At 38.2% G+C, this 20,735-nt stretch overlaps 1 protein-coding gene across 1 annotated transcript; it reads left to right on the top strand.

Annotated features, from left to right (window-relative positions):
* Positions 1-910: 910 nt before the first annotated feature.
* On the top strand, positions 911-20,200 carry LOC139953122 (sphingosine-1-phosphate lyase 1-like). The gene is made up of 15 exons (XM_071952539.1): positions 911-1,306; positions 1,966-2,113; positions 3,001-3,068; positions 3,913-4,063; positions 4,598-4,677; positions 5,412-5,540; positions 6,464-6,552; positions 7,903-8,011; positions 11,117-11,215; positions 11,565-11,711; positions 11,987-12,107; positions 15,035-15,152; positions 15,621-15,767; positions 16,469-16,589; positions 17,175-20,200. Exons 1-15 carry the CDS (start codon positions 1,256-1,258, stop codon positions 17,301-17,303), a joined length of 1,707 nt encoding a protein of 568 aa, XP_071808640.1. The 5' UTR covers positions 911-1,255; the 3' UTR covers positions 17,304-20,200.
* Positions 20,201-20,735: the final 535 nt, after the last annotated feature.

Raw genomic sequence — 20,735 nt, 5'->3', positions numbered from 1 at the left:
ACTTGTTAAAGGGAAAGTAACGTTTTGTTATTGTCAAAGACCAGTATTCTCACTTGGTGTATCCCAACATAATAATAACAAGCCTGTGAAAAATTTTGAGCTAAATTGGTCATCGAAGTTGTGAGAAAATGATAAGAGAAAAACACCCTTGTTGGAATAATTTGTCTGCTTTCAGATAGGAATAAAAGACTTCTGGCTAGAGTTTTGTATTACCTCTTTCTCAAAATCTATGCTTCTTCAGAGTGAGCCGTTTCCCACAATGTTTTATTATGCTATCAACAGCTCTCCAATGCTCGTTACAAGTCAGTGTTTAAGTTAATATTTTGTTTTGGGTAATTACCAAACTTGTACCTTCCCTTTAAAAACGAGCAATGGAGAGCTGTTGATAGTTATAATGGTAATCGTTGCCTTAGGCCTACTTAACATTTTTTATGCACAGGCCTAATGTTGAGATACACCAAGAGAAGACTGGTCTTTGACAATGTTATTACCAAAGGTGTCGAGACGTGTCTGAAATAACATTATGCTTATAAAATTATAATGACAAGGTTTTACTCCGGTAATAAATACTTTTGAATTAAAAAAAATTGTACTTCAATCGTCAAACCCCCGCGGAGTATAGGCCTACGCTGTGTTATAAGTTCCGTTGTGTTTTTGATCATTAAAACAAACATTACATCATGTAGGCCAACATAATATTATAGCTCTATGATTAATATTTAATAACAAAGTTCGAGATGAAACTTTTATAAACAGCGCCCTCTTTACGACAGTAGGTTATAAAACGATGTCTATCACCCAGACTTATCTTAACGGTTTTAAGGACAGCAATGGGAATGGGCACTGTGCCTGTATAAAGTTTATTGACCCCTTCCGTAAAGTTCGTGAATAGAGGTCACACGTAAACACACTCGAGAATGTGTAATAATAAATGCGAAAGGAACCACAGAGTACAGTAATCGTATTGTTTAGTAAAAAAAATTCTATTGTTCGCTGACCGGCAGTGTGGATTAGGAAATTCCTCTCCCTGTTCTTCCAGTGGTCACGAGTCAAAATCATGTAACACTACATTGTGTATGTGTGGTATGGTTCTGTTCAAACTTGAATTATCAATTGTCTTTGTACTGTCGACTGCGGGAGATTCCGACTGTGTAGTCGTACCAATTGTAGAGAAATTTACAGAAAATCAGCTGTTTTATTTGAGAACGCACAAACTGTAACGTACCAGATAATCAGGGGAACTGTTTCCGTGAAAATGGATGGTGTTACATCAGCAGATGTTGAAGAGGTGTTTTGGAAATACACGGTGAGTAAAACCATAATATAAACCCGTCATTTTGTGTGTTTCAATTCTATTTCTAGGCATATTTCAATTCACTTTATTTCCAAATCCGTATTGATTGAATGTGTTTTTAGAAGAAGACCAAAATATGAATTGGACAAATCTGCATTATGCCTTACTGTAGTATAGGCTTTAATGTACAGGAATGGATGCATTGCCTTTTTGTTAAAAACAGATGTTTTATTTTTTAGTTTGGCATTTCCTGTCTACATTTTACAAAGTAAGGAATGGACTGCCAATAACAATAGGATTTGTCATAAATGCTCCTGCACCAATCTTTATGAATTAAAGGAATATAAAAAGGACAAATTTCCACATATAGCCACCACTTTTTAAGGGATTTATTTGAATTTTGTTAAAATGAATTAATGGATGTTGGACGGACTTTATTTCCCTTTTGTTATAATTATATTATAAATAAAACATTCTTCTTTTAATTGTTTTCCTTCGTGCGAAGTTCTTATTTATCTACGAACTAGCTCCATGGTTCCAGTGGAGAAACAACAACAAACTTTCACAGAGAATATAGGCCTTAAGTGACATTTTCAGATTCAGAGAACCGAGCATTTAAACTTGTCGAGTGGACATTTATTTTCACTTTATGTCTTATTTTATTTCAATAGGAAGTTGCCAAACTCCATCTTGAAGATGCTCGTTTGAAGGTCAATGAACTTTGCTCTGATTTTGAGCCATGGCAACTGATTTCAATCAGTGTAGGAATTACGATAATCTTAGCTTGGTTCTACAATTGGCTGAGACACCCGCTTCGAAGTAAGTTGACTTGTTGATTTGTTTTCTCAAAAAAATTAACGTGTTGCTCTTTTTTTCTGTAATCAGTCTGTGAAACTATTTGTGTACAACTTAAGACACTGTTTCAGGCCTGATACTTTTATTTCTAGGGCAACAGAGGCGATTGCCTCAGTGCCCCCTGGTCATACTCCTAGAACTATGGAGGTTTGATCAGTGCCCAATTTCATGGCTCTGATTACCGTAAGCACAGAATCGGCGCTTACGGAAGCAGGGAATTTTGTACTTACGGCAAGCATATTTCACGGGTTAGCGGCGAATTTTGGCTTCTGCGCGTGCGTACTCCGCGTTACTAGGCATTCTACGCTTACAAGGCTAGCGCAGAATTTCGGCGCTTGCACGTAAGCTGGGAATTGTGATCGTAAGCGCAGAATTTGGCGGTAAGCAGAGCCATGAAATTGGGCCCTGCTATCGTCTCCACCGGAACGAATGTCATAGTTCTAGGTGTAGTCATTGCCTTGTTGCCCTTGAAATGCTCCAGAAGAAACTTACAATTTCTTCAGTCATATGGTGCCCTTTATCAAGGAGAAAATGCCTTAGTGCCCTTGCCCTTTAAAACAGAATGGAGCAAACAGGCATGCATACAAGCCTGCTTGTCATCTTCTTTTCTCCTGAAGACGATCAGAGCATACTGATCGAAATGTTGAGTTGTCAATCACAGGTTCTTTTTTCAGAACCGACACTACTCAAAAGAGATTTATACATGGTGCTACTACAAACCTCACATTGGTTTTTGTATAATTGATCCAGAAAATTCTTAACTCACAAAGTTTGCGCTTTTGATTTCATGACGGCCATTCACCAATTCTGGCTTTATGCTTTGATTTGTGTTTCATTTTTTTCCCCCCTAGCATTACCGGAGAGAATAAAGACGTCTTTCTTCAAGTTTTTTCGCAGCCTGCCTATTGTCAGATCTATGGTAGGTTTATCGTTTATCATGTTGTGAATTAACAAACCAGATTAACTTTTTATTTCGAGGGGGGGGGGAGGGCGGAGAATTATACACTAGACCACAGTTCCTTTAGTTTAAAACCTCACTGGACCAAAAAATACTGTTGCAACAGTATTTTTTATAATCCCAACAATATTACTTTTTTAAACAAAATATTATTTGCTGAGGATTTAGTTGAAAATTCTCAAAACATGTTTTTATCGAAAGCTGCTGTTCTTCCAATTAAGTTCTAATTGCCATTCAGTAGAAGACATTCTGTTAAAGACATTGGACACTATTGGTAATTGTCAAAGACCAGTCTTCTCACTTGGTGTATCTCAACACATGCATAGGTAACAAACCTGTGAAAATTTGAGCTCAATTGGTCGTCGAAGTTGCGAGATAATAATGAAAGAAAAAAAACACTCTTGTCACACGAAGTTGTGTGCTTTCAGGATGCTTGAATACGAGACCTCAAAATCTAATTCTGAGGTCTCAAAATCAAATCCGTGGAAAATTACGTCTTTCTCGAGAACTATGATACTTCAGAGGGAGCCGTTTCTTACCATGTTTTATACCATCAACAGCTCCCCATTACTCATCACCAAGTAAAGTTTTATGCTAATAGTTATTTTCAGTAATTACCAATAGTGTCCAGTGCCTTTAAGTTCTAATTGCCATTCAGTTGAAGACATTCTGTGGACCTTGTTTCAATCCGTTGGCTTAGATCAAACTTTCGGTCCAGAATGCCCCCCAGTTGTGAACAAAATCCCGAAAGAGAACCCTGTATTGTGTTACTTTGAGATTAATTTATCCCATCAATCAATCATAGATCCGGAAAGAAATCGAGAAATCAACTTACGCCGTTGCACACAGCCTGAACAAGATGAAACCAGGGGAGACGTACATAAAGACGTTACCTGAGAAAGGTTTATCAGAAGATAAGGTTCTCGCAAGAATCAAGACGGGATACCAAGCAATGGGTAAGATATCGACAATTTCATTTCATTTGTTCTGGTTTCGAAAAAAATGGCTCTTAGAAAAGCAAACTTAACTGTACTAGCTAAGAACCCAAATGAGGGGAAGACAAGTAAGGAAGTTTCAGTGTTAGATGTTGGAAGAAAAACCCCCGAGAATAACTCCAAGGAAAACCCATGCAATCAAGTAGTGACTGAAAACCCAATTCATATAGTTCCCCCCCCCCCACGTGATTCGGTTTACTATCTAACACAGTGATGAGGAATTTCAGGCTTGTATCTGAAATCAGACTTATTAAGTCAGCTTGGTGAAGAAAATCAGCTCATTCTGTCCACATTAAAGAAAGCCTGCTCTTTGACCTTCTTTTCTAGTGCCGAGGAAACTGCTCTTAAAAGCTCTCTGAAATCTAAACCCCCAGGGGTTACCAAAAAGTAGAAATACCATCATCTCAACATTCTGAATTTTAAATCCTAATTTCAGACTTTTTTGTCAGCAATGTTTCTCACCCCTTTTTCTTACTAATTCGTTTTGTTTGACAGACGATATAGATTGGAAATCTGGCAAAGTGTCCGGCTGTGTTTATGGAGGAACAGACGATTTATCTGAGCTGTGTGCTAAGGTAATGTATTTTCCATGTGCATGTTTGTGTCATCTTGAACAGAAATGTAAATGACAAAGCATCTCAAAAGTCAAAGGTGCAAAAGGGGGTTGCCCCTGTAGGCATTGCCCGCAATCCAGTGGAACGCAAGAAGGTTGTGCTGGGACGTGACAATGTGTTAATTAACGCGAACAATCGTACTCAAGGAATATGCCTATATTATCATTCTGATTAATCAGTCAGACCATTTCTGACAATGGGACAAGGCCAAGTAAATAATGAACATGAATTTGACGTGACTAAAAATAATCTCCATCGTGGAAGTGTCGTGGTCGAGCGGTTAAGAGCACTGAATTCAAACTCTGGTGTTTCTGATCAGCAGTGTTTCGGTTCGAATCCCCAGCCGTGACACTTGCAAGACACTTCACCATTGCATATTTCTTCGGATGGGATGTAAAGCTGTTGGTCCCATGTGTTGTGTAACCCTTGTAAAAGAACTCAGTGCACTTATTGAAAAGAGAGGGGGTTCGACCCGGTGTTCCTGGCTGTGGCTGCTGTATGCGCAGTAGCACCTTGTAAACCCTTATAAGTTGCTAAATAATTGGGTCTCAGAATTCATCACTGCAATATCCTTTCTGAAAGTTTGTATATACTCAGCGCCTTGAGTACCTTGTTTGGTAGGTATGTGCGCTGTATAAGACTTTGATATTATATATTATTAAAAATGATCTTCATTCTTTCTTTTTTCTGTAAAGGTATATAAAGATTTTGCGTGGAGCAATCCACTTCACCCAGACGTGTTTCCGAGTATCCGCCGTATGGAGGGCGAGGTGGTAGCAATGTGCCTATCTGTGTTCAATGGTGGATCAGACTCATGTGGAGCGGTAAGTTTCCTTCCACCCTACCTTAATAATGGGTGCGTTTGATTAGCTTCCCCTTGTCGACCCCGTGGTGCTCGCTCGGGTGAGCCCCTGACACGAGCTAATCGAATGATCACTCACTCTCGCGTGGTGACGGCATGCACCTGGGGCCAGCCCCAAAGTGACCCATTCCACAAGCAGGCGGGCACTTGGGACTGACGCGGGTGAGCCCCTGGAATGAAGTCGAAGCTATTCGAACGTACCGGGCACAGACCGGGGTCTTCCAGGGGCAGACCGGAGTCGGCCCAGGGAAGCTAATCGAACGCACCCAATAATATTAACCAGTTTTAATAAAGCGCTTATCACACCCGAAGGGCATCTCAAAGCGCTTCCAACATTATTACCCCTGGTCACTGGGCCTTTATTCATTCCTTAAACCATCTCAGCTCCCTTGGGAGTATACAGCCTGTGCAACATTAATTATGCACTACTCGGCTAAATCAATCACAAGAACCACACAAGTGTCGCGACCCTGATTCAAAACCCACACTCTACTGAACAGAAGCACCAGAGCTTGAGTTCTCTTATCCGCTCAGCGACGACCCCCCTGGACAATGTGCTGTGGCGCAATTAGCTGCCAATGAAACCAGGAACACATGGGCGAACCACTTCTCTTTTTGATAAGTGCACTGGGTTCTTTTACATGCATTACACAACACATGGAACCAACAGCTTTACGTCCCATCCGAAGGACGAAGCAATGGTTAAGTGTCGTGCTTAAGGACACAAGTGTCACGGCTGGGCATTCGAACCCAGGTGTCACGGCTGGGATTCGAACCCACACTCTGCTGATCAGAAATACCAGAGTTTGAATCCGGCGCTCTTAACTCCTTGGCCACGACACGTCCACCTTATGATGTTGTATATGTATTTTTTTGTATGTGTAGATGACGTCAGGAGGAACCGAAAGCATCTTAATGGCTTGCTTATCATGCAGAGAACGAGCAAGAGACAGGGGCATTGAATTTCCAGAAATGTAAGAGAAAATATTTTGAACTGACCACAAATAATTTTATCGGAAAATGTAAAAATCAGCCTTGGTACAAAGACACCTTGTTAGGGAACTGACTGGGTAAATTAAACAATGTTTTTTTATCCTTTACAATCCTGTAAAGTTCCTTAAAAGGCACTGGAAACTATTGGTAATTACTCAAAATAATTGTTAGCATAAAAACTTACTTGGTATTAACGAGCAACGGGGAGCTGTTGTTAGTATAAAACATTGTGAGAAACAGCTCCCTCTGAAGTTACATAGTTTTCGAGAAAGAAGTAATTTTCCACGAGGCATCAATTTATTTTGTAGTAGGTAAATTTTATACTTGAATATAAAATACTCCAAACCTCGAGTCTTTTAATAGGCATCTGAACACACACAAATTTGTGCAACAAGGGTGTTTTTTCTTTCATTATTCTCTTGCAACCTCGATGACCAATTGAGCCCACATTTTCACAGGTTTGTTATTTTTTACTTATGATGGGATACACCAAGTGAGAACACTGGTCTTTGACAATAGACTGTGCAAGTCTCGCGCGGATTTGAACTTCCGGGACCATTGTGGTCCCAACCTTATGGAGTTTTACGTTGGGGAGATTTTGTTTCGTCCATTACTTTAGTTTAATATATTTTATGACCTTAAAAATGACATATGTTGTTAAAAATGTAATACTAATTAACAACATATATAAAAGTAAAAATAAAGTCAACCTAATAACGAAGAAAAACCGATATTTAAACTTGACCTCAGGTCAGGTTATTAGTAAAAAATTAAGAATTTGTGCCCATCTCCGATCACGAAACTTACGCAGACGCTTGTTTTAAAATGTGTCACGCGTTTATCTAACGCCCTTGCAGACCACTGTGCGTCCGCGTATAAACCAGCTTTCAGTAGTTTCACATTCGGGCGTAGATTTACAAAAGGGGTTTCAAAACATTTAAGATCAAACAAACATCCTTGTTCCAGAGTTTTACTTTTGTCTATATATAGACTTTAACCGATAATGTGTATTAGTTTAAAAAGCTAAAACTAATTTAAACAAGCTCGTATGGGTATTTTTGTTGTTCAGATTCGGCATTAAGAAAAAATTAAACAAAGATTTGATTCATAAAAAAATTAAGTTCTTCAGTTGTCGTGTTTTCTCGCTCCGGTGCGCGCGAGACTTGCACAGTCTATTACCAAAGGTGTCCGTGCCTTTGACATTCCTTTTCTTCATTGAATCTGTTACTTTTTTTTTTATCAAGAATAAAAAACCAGTCACTACCTTGTTTGCTTTAAACCTCTAAACCTCTGGGTACATAATCCTCACGATGTGTTTTATGATTTTTCAGACTAGCGCCGATGAGTGTCCACGCTGCCTTCGACAAAGCCGCCCACTATTTCCACATGAGGCTGGTTCACGTCCCACTTGATAAGAAAACCCATAAGGTTAACATCAAGGTGAGTCCAGAAACCAGACACATTTCCTGTTCGATAACAACTTCATGTTGGATGGCGTGTTTGTAAGCAAATTATTTTTTGACAGCTTTTTTTTTCTTTCCCTGAACAACTTCGGATTTTCCTTAATATTTTTGCTGAACGCCTAACGGCTTCCTTTATCAAAATAATAATTTGCATAAAACCTTACTAATGGGGAGCTGTTGATAGTAACGGGGAGGTGTTGATAGTATAAAACATTGTGAGAATGACTCCCTCTGAAGTAACACAGTTTTGGAGAAAGAAGTAATTTTCCTCAAATTTGATTTTGTGACCTCAGAATTAGATTAGGTTTCAAAATCAAGCATAAGAAAGCACACAATTTTGTTTGACAAGGGTGTTTTTTTTTCTTTCATTATTATCTTGCAACTTTGACGACCAATTGAGTTCAAATTTTCACAGGTTTGTTATTTTATATGTTGAGATACATCGAGTGAGAAAATTGGTCTTTGACAATTACCAAAAGTGTCAAGTTCCTTAAAGCAATCGCACATTATCGGGAAACAGTATTGTCCATTGGCCCACACTTTGTGTATCACAACTTAAATATAAAATAACAAACCTGTGAAAATTTAGGCTCAATCAGTCATCGGAGTCATGAGAAAATAACGGGAAAACCCACCCTTGTTTCCGCACGTTTCGCCCTGTCATGTGTTTAGAATTGTTATTCTCGATATCGAGAATGGATAATTGTTTTAATGTTTTCTGAAAGAGTAAAGCATTTCATGGAATAATATTTCAAGGGAAGTCTTTCACCATTGCCTTCTGTAAACCCTGTAAGTTATTTATAAATCTGTGAACTTTAAATTTCTGTTCAGTTCAGAAAATGTCCAATGGCTTTATAAGGTTAAAAATACTACCAGTTGTTATCTGCAGGTTCCATAGGTTGATACTGATTATAAGGCTATTTCAATCATTATCAAGTTGATTTCTTATCTTTGTTTAGATTTCACAAAGTCAACATGCATTTCACAAAGTCAACACAAATTTTGAACCAGCATACTTCCTGTACCTCACTATCAAGGGAGTCTTCCTCCATGGTTAAACAAATGTTTAAAGAAGAGATTTGCATTTTTAGATCATGACTCATACATAGAGCTATATATTGACTAGAGCGCTAACTTGCTCTGCGTTTTGAAGCCACCCTGGGCGTCGACATGTTTGATGTGTTGCGTGAATTCGGAACGATTTTAATTTTAAGAGAATACGATTTTTTTACATTCGCCGTGTGCGCTTACGTACGCGACTGCCCAATCGCGTACGTCCGCGCTACGAAAACCGTAGCTTCGACTTGAATGACGTACATGTACTAAAAAAAGTATACGCACCTTTTAAATATGACGCACATGACGCTCGCAGGTTGAACGCTGATCAGCAGATTGTGCGTTCACATTTGCTGCATTTTTTGCTCCGATGACACATAAAAAAGAACAAACGCACTATCATGCAAATAGCCGTACAATTGCCACACAAAATTTCAAGCTTTTGTATTGGTTTGTACATAAACATGGATGCGGCCACACAGCTTCAAAACCTTAGTGCGTGTATAACAAGGTGTTAGCGCTCTAGTCAATATGTATACAGCTCTATGGACTCATATCACCACCTCCATGCTCGCTCACATATCAAGTATCAGTTGCAGCTGAAAAAATAGAGAACTCAAACAAAAGTTATAGAAAAACATTTTTTTTTACAACATCACAGTAAAGATAGAAAACTACTCCCAGAGCACAAAGAACTTTATAGATGTGCAACCATGCAAAGTTTCAAATCCTATTTATAGATTCAAAGTAAATATGGTTTTAAAACCAAGACCAAAGCAGTGATAACTTGAAGGAGGCAAAACCTAGAACATGAAGTACATCAAATCAACAAAAATAAGTGATGTTAAAACTTATAAACATGACGTTTTCCTTGCACTGCCTTGTATGTGCATGGAGGAAGTCCTCTATGGTATGTATCTTATTAAGTTGTTTACAGAGGTGACTAACCACACTACCAAGGATTATGCAATAGGGTTAATTTTTTATTACACAAGATTGAAAGGAGAGTATACCAATTACTACTTGGTAAAGAGCATTGGAGAGTTATAAAATATTGTCAGAAACAATCCCCTTTGAACTATTATGTAGTTTTAGAGAAAGAGGTAATTCAATTTCACCCCGAATGTTGAATCTGAGAAGGTCTTCATGCATAAAGCTCAGGCATCAGTAAACACAACTATACGCAACAAGGTTGTTTTTTCCTCATTAATCTCTTGCAACTTGGGTGACCCATTGTGCCCAAATTAATTTTGAAGTCTAATCACTATAGAATTTTAGCCATGCATGGTGAGGTATCAATATTCGGTTTGCGGTAACACCATGTGTATCATACCCACTTTGTTGTGTTTAGATTTTGTTTTTTGGGGGAACTAGGTTTTTTATTTTTTATTCTACTGCCGCGTAGTAGATTTCACAGTTCAAGAGACTACTTAGTTCTGAAAAGAACTGTCCGGCTAATACACTTCGACCTTGGCATAAGGTAGGAAATCAGCCAGGACTACCACTTTGGCTAAGTGGATCGAGCGAGGGGACTTCATGTTATTAACTTCACTACTGCGGAGTGAGTTCTTAAAGGCAGTGGACACTGTTGGTAATTGTCACAGACTAGCCTTCACAGTTGGTGTATCTCAACATAAGCTTAAAATAACAAACCTGTGAAAATTTAAGCTCAATGGGTCATCGAACTTGCGAGATATAATGAAAGGAAGAACACCTTGTCACACCAAGTTGTGTGCGTTTAGATGCTTAATTTCGAGACCTCAAGTTCTAAGTCGAGGTCTCAAAATCAAATTTGTGGAAAATTACTTCTTTCTCGAAAACTATGGCACTTCAGAGGGAGCCGTTTCTCACAATGTTTTATACCATCAACCTCTCCCCCTTACTTATCACCAAGAAAGGTTTTATGCTAATAATTATTTTGAGTTAATTACCAATAGTGTCCACTGCCTTTAATCGGTTTCAACGTTTTGACTATATATCAGGAGATGATTCATATTTTGTTTGTGTTTTTTTTCTGGTTGTCTAGGCAATGAAGCGTAGGATTAACAGCAAGACATGCATGTTAGTTGGATCTGCACCCGCATTCCCATTCGGACTGTTTGACGACATCGAAGCAATAGCCGCTGTGAGTTCGTACAATAACTAATACTTTGTCTGGCAGTTTCCCCCACAGTTGTAGTTGCGTTTATGGATAGACTAGGCAAATGAGAGAATTAATATTCATAATAAAACTTGTAGACTAGGCAAATGCAAGAATTAATATTAAATTTGTTTAGAACTGTTTTTCCAGATTTTGTTTCTTTTTTTTCCTTGTCAGAGTCAAAAACGCATCCCTGCTTAGAATCGCCGAGATTAGTGAGTGAGCCATAGAAATCAGTTGTAACCCCCCCCCCCCCTCTTGTTGCACCAGTATTTCTTGTTGAGAATTGTTCCTCCAATATTTTTACAAAAATGTTGCCGCTGATTCTTTACAGCTGGGAGTGAAGTATGACATCCCTGTCCACACCGATGCTTGTCTCGGTGGGTTCCTCATTCCGTTCATGGAGCAGGCCGGATTTCCCGTTCCCCCGTTTGACTTCAGACTGAAGGGAGTCACAACTATATCTGCCGATACCCATAAGGTTGGTTTAAAAGAGAGAAAACTTGCGGACATTTCTGATGCCCTGTCTGAAATTACTTCCTCAAGTAATGCCTTTCTAACCATATGCATTTTATAACAAACGGTTTTAAACACTTTTCAAAGACCAACTCGTCTGATCCAAGGGAACGTGTTCCTTAAAATTATATTACATATCTTCATTCCCTTTGAGTAGAAATTCATGTCATGGCCAAAAATGTGATACACAAAAGGTATCAAACCCTTTATTATCTAAATATAACTTGTTTCTTTTGTCAGTATGGATTTGCGCCTAAAGGCTCCTCAGTGATCCTATACAGCAACATGGAAATGAGGCGTCGTCAGTTTTTCGTGGCTCCTGACTGGATGGGAGGCATCTACGCATCACCCTCAATCGCAGGTACAAACTTCTATAGATGCCAAATATTATTTTATTCAAGGAGTTGGAATGAAACTTACCATCCTTGGAAAAGATAAAGACCTTTGGTTTTGTAGTCCCTACCTGACTGTGTGTGTGTTTTCCCTGGAATAGTTCTCTGTGGTTTTCCTACAATGTTTCTTTGTAATTTTTAATTTTTTAAATGCTCTCTTGCCAACGTTTTAAATGGTTCGTTTTTATTTCTAAAATGTTCCCCTTTTTGATTGCATGTTTTTATGTTTTATATTTATATACTTTAAAGACACTGGACACTATTGGTAATAGTCAAAGACCAGTCTTCTCACTTGGTGTATCTCAACATATGCATTAAATAACCAACCAGTGAAAATTTCAGCTCAATTGGTCGTTGAAGTTGCGAGATAATAATGAAAGAAAAAACACCCTTGTCACACCGAGTTGTGTGCTTTCAGATGCTTGATTTCGAGACCTGAAGTTCTAAATCTGAGATCTCGATATCAAATTTGTGGAAAACATACTTCAGAGGGAGCCGTTTTTCTCAATGTTTAATACTATCAACCTCTCCCCATTACTCTTTACCAAGTAAGGTTTTATGCTAATAATTATTTTGAGTAATTACCAATAGTGTCCACTGCCTTTAAGGGGATTGCTTTTTTGGATAGTGATTTGGTTTGCTTTTGGGCAATCCCTAGGATTCTGTTTGTTTTTTGTATTGTGATATGTCTCTAATTTTAACACATTTCAAGTATTTTGTTGCTGTGTGTTTTTGATGTTTTTAAAGCTTGAATGAATAACTAAATAAAATTTTCCTACTTCCTTGTACTCTAGTACAGTGATTAAAGATCCCTGTTATTTTCTGTTAATTGTTTATATTTCTCATGTTTATTTTTGCTTTTGTTTGCATATTTTGGTTATACATGTGTATTGTTCTTTGTTTTTGGTGCTGTTGCCCTGGTTTACTATAGTCTTCAGGACACCAGCACCGTGCGCTTAGAAACGTAGTATTTAGTATGGTATCAATTTATATTATTGTTATTATTCTGAGAGTCCTGGGATTTGCAACCAGAATTAATCAATTAAAATCTAAAATATTTTATTCCTTTAGGGCATTACTTTGTTATTTAGTGCTTTTAGGGGGTTACTATATACCCAAATACACTGATGTGTGTTAGCATTGTATACTCGATACCTACCCAAGTTTTGTAAAAAAAAATCACAGGCATATTACTCGGGTGGGATTCGAATCCACGACCATTGCAATTCTAGGGCAGTGTCTTACCAACTAGACTACTGAGGTTGCCCGGTAGCTAGAGGCAGTTAGAATCCCATGTTTCAGCAGCGGTTACTGCTGGTATTCTTTATCCCCGATGCAAGTTTAATAGTCTTAATCATTATTAAAGAATCAAAATTTGGGGTGGGTCAAAACAATTTTGATTTTTTAAATTTTTTTTATTGAGGATAGTACTTTTTATGTGAGATAAAAATTATTTGAACACGGATGATTCTGAATGGCTCTGTGTGTGCCTTCAGTTCTGCAAAGGAAATGTATGTGATTATATGTATAATAATTATTATGCTTTTAAAGCCATTATACACTTTCGGTAAACAGTATTGTCCAAGTCCCACACTTCGTGTATTACAACTTGTATATAAAACAACAAACTTGTGAACATTTAGGCTCAATCGGTCATCGGAGTCGGGAGAAAAAAAACGGGAAAACCCACTATTGTTTCTGCGCGTTTCGCCGTGTCATGACATGTGTTTAAAATAAATCCGTAATTCTCGCTAACGAGAATTTATAGTGTTCTACAGTTTTCTCAAAAAGTAAAGCATTTCATGGACTAATATTTCAAGAGAAGTCTTTCACCACTACCTTCTGTAAACCCTGTAAATTATTTGTAAATCTGTGAACTTTTTTTGTTTTTTCTGTACCGAAAGGGTCCAATGGCTTTAATTATGCAATTTATAATGTTTTACATTTTTATCTAATTGTGAGTATATTGTAAAATCTTTTCTGTAGGATATTTTATAACATAATAATGTAGGCCTATACTCTAATTTGTTCATGTTTTTAGCTTTTTGTTTCTATTCTATTATTATTCTATGGGGCATTGAGGAATTTGTGATTTACATAGCCTTGCTCAAGGCAGTCGAATTATTCACTCCGAAAAAAGACCGCCGCTGTATAAAAACCCACCCGTATTCACTGTGCGTAAAACCCACCCGTATTCACTGTGCGTAACATCGCACGACACGATGCCCCGTACACTATCCGCATGCGGAGGCCGTCAGGTCGACAGCCTTGTAGGATCTGTGTTTAAGCCACTGACCTCATTACTATAATAAGCAAGGAGTTCCCACGGTCAGCTCATTACCATAATGCCCGCGAAAGACGAGACATGTTTACCTCACACACCATCACCACGGACGCATGATAGGGTCCAAAGGTCGTGATAAGGGAAGTGCGTGATTGGACGTCAAAATGAATAATTCATTTGCCTCACATCCTGTGTTGTCTGATAGGTCTGACGAACGATATACATATTCATGAGCTGCATACTAGCATATCCTCGAGCCCCCCCAATTTCGTCCACTATTGGAATTTTTTCAATACAACACATTAAAACGGGAAGCTACAGATCCGACAAGGCTGTCGGCCTGACGGCCTCCGCATGCGGTTAGTGGTGTACGAGTGCGATGACTTGTGTGAACAGTATTCGTGCGATGTGACAGTGTGTATACGGGTGGGTCATTCGGTGTGATCGCACACACCATGCTTAGGGTATACGGCGGGTGGGATTACAGCTGCGTCTTTTCGGAGCGAATAATGCGACTGCCTTGAGCAAGGCTATGATTTACAATGCGTTTTATCAATGCTGTTTATTATTATCGATATTGAATGTTTGTTTTTTTGTTGGCCATTTACACAGGAAGCCGTGCCGGAGCAATAATCGCAGCATGCTGGGCTACAATAATGTACATGGGAAAGCAAGGATACGTTGACAGCACTCGCAACATCATTCAAACCACAAGGAACATGATCACAGAGTAAGAATCTATCCCCATCCATCATGTTTTTAAAAAAAACTTTGTATGCCCCGTGGTTGTCGAGTCCACCGAAGGGGCACACTGTTCCCGACATGTTCTTCTGAGTGTGTAAGGGCGAGTAGGTATACACATTCAAACCGGGGACCTGTAACAAAGTAGGACAATAGGTTCTACATTTCGGGAGAGGTCCATGGTTGGAAAAAGCGTACAAAACTGTGAACTTGAGTGTGGGTTTGGCTTGGGATACAGAAGCCTCCTATTTTTTAGACCACCTAGGTTAAATGTCGAGAATAGGACTGGCTAATTGCAGGGCATTTGTGTTTGCAAACACGACTTTTCTTTTTTTTTCTTTTTAAAGGCCAAGAACACTACTGGTAATTACTCAAAATAGCTGTTAGCATGAAAACTCTTTTGGTAACAAGAAAAAGTGCCTTATTAAATGTTTTTTTTCTTTTTTTTTTAATCAAGATTGAAAAAAGTTGAAGGAATCTTCATCTTTGGTGAGCCTGAAGTGAGCGTCATTGCAATCGGATCCAATGACTTTGACGTCTATCGTCTTTTCGGTGATTTGACCAAGCGAGGTTGGAGCCTGAATAATCTGCAGTTCCCTCCAAGGTCAGTTGTGAGGTCATCATAAGCTTGACCATGTTTATTTTTTAACCCACACCCCCCCCCCCCCCCCACACCCAGCCTACTCTCTGGCCATAAAATATCATCCATTGTATTGTGTTTTTAGCGAACAAGGGAATAAAGGTTATTAAATTTGGTTTTACCCATACACACAAATACTCAATATTATTTTCCCGAGCTCTGTGAAGAAAATCACAGGGATATTACTCAGGTGGGATTCGAACCCAGGACCTCTGCAATTCTAGAGCAGTGTCTTGCCAACTAGACGACCGAGATTGCCCGTTAAATATAGGCAGTTTGAATCCTTTGTTTTAGCAGCGGGTACTGCAATGAGAAATAAAGGTTGTTGGTGCAGTTTGTATGGATTTCATGCAAATACTTTTGCATATTTTGGAGCTCCTGGTAAATGGAGTTTATTGGTCAAGGGTGGTCACGAAAGTAATGGTTTGCACAAAAGAAACATTCACCTTCCAATTTTAGTCTGTTTTCTGATATTTTTTGCGATTTGGAAAAAATCTGTAAAATTGTGATGAAATGGCCTGGAATGTTGTTGAGAGCCTTCAGACCATGTGTAAATGTAGGCCAGTCCTTGTATTCTATTAAATATTCCTACTTTTTTCCCAGGACCAAATATCATGCCTGTGATTTGAATTTAATTGAAATCTTGCTTTTGTGTTTGATTTCAGTTTCCATTTATGTGTGACCCTGCGTCACACCACACCGGGCGTGGCTGAATCGTTCATCAACGATGTCAAGACGTGCACAGCAGAGTTATTGACTGACCCATCTGCAAAATGTCAAGGCTCGGTAAGACTTCGTGATTTTTGTGTTTAGTATTAAAAAACAGAGAGTTATTACAACAACTGTATTCCACGTACTGCATCTCTTTGAAAAAACTTCCCTGTTGGATGTTTCCCTCCGTCAAGAACTAAACAATATTTTGTAAGGTAATTTTCCCAGCTTCTGACTGCCCCCCTTAATTTTTTTCCAACCAAATAAATTTGTAACAGGTTTGGGTGCAGCTAGCGCACTCTGTCCTGAGACATATTATAATGGATTTTACAAGGGACACGCTGTTTTAGTGGTGGTGTAAAAAGTAAAGGTTTGCGCTTGCACGTTAATCTGGAGGTTTTAGGTTCGATTATGCTCTATCGTCGGTTATTCCTTTTCTTTTTTTCAACCCAAAGTTCATTTTCCTCTTTTTTTTTACACTGTAGAGATTGAGTAGAAAAAAAGCCAAAGCACTAAATGTGTCAACATTTGCAATCAACATGACTGGGACAACAACTAATGGTCAATCAAACAATTATTGAACACTTGATTTGACCGATTGAATTTGTCGTTGTTTTTACGCCAGTTTGAATTTGTTGTTGTTTATGTTTACTCCATCAGGCTGCTGTGTACGGCACCTCCCAAGGCATTCCAGATCGAAGCATCATCACGGAAGTTGCCAAGTCTTTCTGGGACGCTTGCTACAGTACGGAAGATCTTGAGCCGGCCAGTAATGGCCTCCACAAGTAATTACCATACCATGTGATACAACCTCATGAATAATCATAAGGCCTAATGATTATATCCATTAAGGCTCGCCCACCTTGCACAACGCATCAGCAAAACTCCCTGGATGTTAGCATGTTAGAAGTTTGTCACGCTATTTTTTCCGCGCAGGCACGTTTGCTATTGGTCGAAACATTATTTTATTTTTTTTTTTTTTATTTTTTTTTATGCAAGTCGCCTGACACACAAGGCCTGAAGGTCACTTCAAGGTGTGGGCTACAATTATCTTTTTCCAGAGGCTATTGCCACCTACTCCTAGGGCTGAATCAGGGTTACCCCTTTTACAGTCCATACGAATTGGTCAGGCTGAGGGAATCAGTCCATTATTTTCAAATGGGGGTGCTTCAGTAATCTGCTCTCACGCAATGTGGAGACGGAAGAAGCATTTTGGCAAAATTGGTTTCAGACATTTCTTAATCAAGTGGATTGTTACTCTTGTAGGAATGATATTATTTATTTTGACACTATTGGTAATTACTCTAAATAATTATTAGCATCAAACCTTACTCGGTAACGAGTAATGGGGAGAGGTTGATAGTATAAAACATTGTGAGAAACAGCTCCCTCTGAAGTAACGTAGTTTTTAAAGAAAGAAGTAAATTTCCATGAATTTGATTTTGAGACCTCAGATTTAGACCTCTGATACCTATAGGGTAGTTACAGGCTTCTGACTAGCAAACCCTCAACAAGAATATTGAAGCAATAGTTTAGGGTGACTACTAACATGAGGGCTAGATAGCTCAGTTGGTAGATCACCGGCAGGTTAATCCGGAGGTTGCAGGTTCGAATTCCACTCAGGGAAATATGTCTTAGTTCAAACCCAAGTTAATTAAAATTTTACCCAGTCACTTTCCTTTGTGGTTTAATACTTTAAACATTAGATATATGACCAAAATTGTTTTGAAATGTTAAAAATTATTATTTAACTCGATAACTTTTCCATTTGTAGAATGTAGATCTGACACAAAAATCTTGTTGTTTATTTGATACGAAAAGATATAGCTGTATTTCCTTTTTTTCTTTTCTTCCTGTAACGTTATTTTTAATTTTGACCTTTGTTGTTTGGTGCCCCTTTCAATAGAATGACCAATATTAATTCAAAATCTTGCACCAGACTATCTACTCCTTTTTATGTTTAAATATTGATATAATTATAAAGATAAGATAAATAACGGGGTGTCGTGGCCGAGCGTATAATAGCACCCAACTCAAGCTCTGGTGTTTCTGTTCAGCAGAGTGTGGGTTCGAATCCCGGTCGTGACACTTGTGCCCCTGAGCAAGACACTTAACTATAATTGCTTCTCTCCACCCAGGGGTAAATGGGTACCTGTGAGGGCGGAGATGGTTCTAGTGATTGGTTTAGCTTAGTGCGCTACATATTTGGCAGCACCCGCTGTATACTCCACAGGGAGCTGAGATGGTTTAAAGAAAGAAATGGCCCAGTGATCAGGGGTAATAATGTTGGAATCGCTTTCAGACATGGTGTATAAAGCGCTATATAAAAGAAGATTATTATTATTAATAATAATAATTTATTTAACTTATTATTGCGCTCTCTCCAGGACCAGCCTAATAGAGAGTGCATAACAATTTAACACAATTCCAGTAAAAAAATTATTATTATTCATAAACACCCCAGACAGTTTCTCTACTCCTATTGGTGGAGAGCGTGTCACGTGGGTGTGCATAAACCTTTTGTCAATGTACACTGGAGCTCTGTTTATGCACACTGAGCTGGCTTCCGCGTGTCGGGCGCGCAAGATTATCACGCTGAACGCGCAAATCATAGCTATCAGTGCGTAATCTAAGTGCGCGCGCGTACACACAACCCACGCGACTCGGAACAGATTCTTCACAAAGTTTTGGAAAAAAATATTTCAAACCTCGAATTTTCAATTGTTAAAGTTTCTATAACGGTATTTGTTTACGTTTTTTAACAATAGGGCATTTATGAATGGGAATAAAAGAGTAGTGACTCGTTCTTCGGCTCGGGCCTTTATCACACGGCCGCCGACCCTGCCGGCTTTAAACGTACGTTGAAGAACTCGTCGCTACCCTTTTATTCCCTTATTATAAAACAGTCAGTCACGTGATAAGGAGCTCTAGTTCTGTGGGAATTGTTTAATTACTTGTGAATTGATCAATGCAATTATAAACTCTAAATTTAATTATGCAAATATATTGGAGGATTATGGTTAGGTAAAATCCAATGAATCGCACTGTTAAGAGATTTTACTTATTTGACATTCTCAAGTAAGTTAGAAGTTTTTGTTAACAAAAATTGTTTAAGAATTATTTTGGTACGTTTCACTTTTGTTTGCAGTTAGTTGATATGTAGATTTTTATTATTTTGTTTAAATTGTGAATTTTTTTTGTGTTTTGTTTAAAAAAGAAGATGCACTCTGAAAAGAAATGATTACATGTATGTAACTAAGGCATGTTGATTATTTGAAAGGTATACAGGATTGACAAAAGACTTATAAAGCATAATTCAAAAAATAAGTTTCTAGAACAAAACCAAATCATAAAAGAGTGTGTATAATCATTCATGTTTACAGTCAGTTGCGATTGCAAGAATACATTTGTTGACAATTCTTTAGGACAAAATATTTCAGCAGCATTTGTGTACAACTTTTTGTTATTATTACATAACATTATTTTGTGATTAATGTAGATTTATTTTGATACTAATGGAAGAAGGGGGGATGTGTTGCACGTGAGCTAATCAAACTCCCCTGGGTTCCGCTCTGTTTGAACACTTTCATAATCAACTATTACTTTATCAGTCAATATATTTTGTCTGCACTTCTGGTAAACTTTGGTTGGAGTTGTCAAAATAAAATATGCTGAAAACACTTTGATGTCATGTTTATGTGTTTTAAGTTCCTGTGGTTAATGTCAAGCTGTGACTCTTACTTTAACAACATTTATTGTGCATTGATTCACTGCTTATTCTTTCCACAGGACAAGTCCAAAGGTAGTTTTTGTAGAATTTTAAGTAGTTTGTGAAGACAATTTTAGTATTCTTACAAATACTATGAATTCTCCAAGTTGAAAAAAATAGTTTTCACTATTTGTTTTACAAAATTTTTATATTATTAATTTGGGTATTTATTTATTTGTTTATTATCAGTATTACTACTTCTACTACTTTTTGTGTGCTGTGTTTTTTTGATTTCTTCTTATTTTTTGGGGGGGGGGGGGGTGCCAATAGCTGGTTGTTGTGTTCCTTATTTGGAAACAATATCAGTGAGCTAGCATTGGTTAAGCCATACAGCTTGTGTGTATAATAGTATCTTAAGACCCGATCGTCAAATCACTAAAGGACACGTGTATTACAAGCTCCCTGGTAACCAACTACCCTCCGTAATTGTGTAAACCTTCATGCAAGTTTTT

The sequence above is a fragment of the Asterias amurensis genome, chromosome 21, assembly GCF_032118995.1.
Source record: "Asterias amurensis chromosome 21, ASM3211899v1".
In the NCBI taxonomy this organism is placed as follows: Eukaryota; Metazoa; Echinodermata; class Asteroidea; order Forcipulatida; family Asteriidae; genus Asterias; species Asterias amurensis.
The sequence above is the reverse complement of the archived record's forward strand: the minus strand, read 5'-3'. Positions and strand labels throughout refer to the sequence as shown.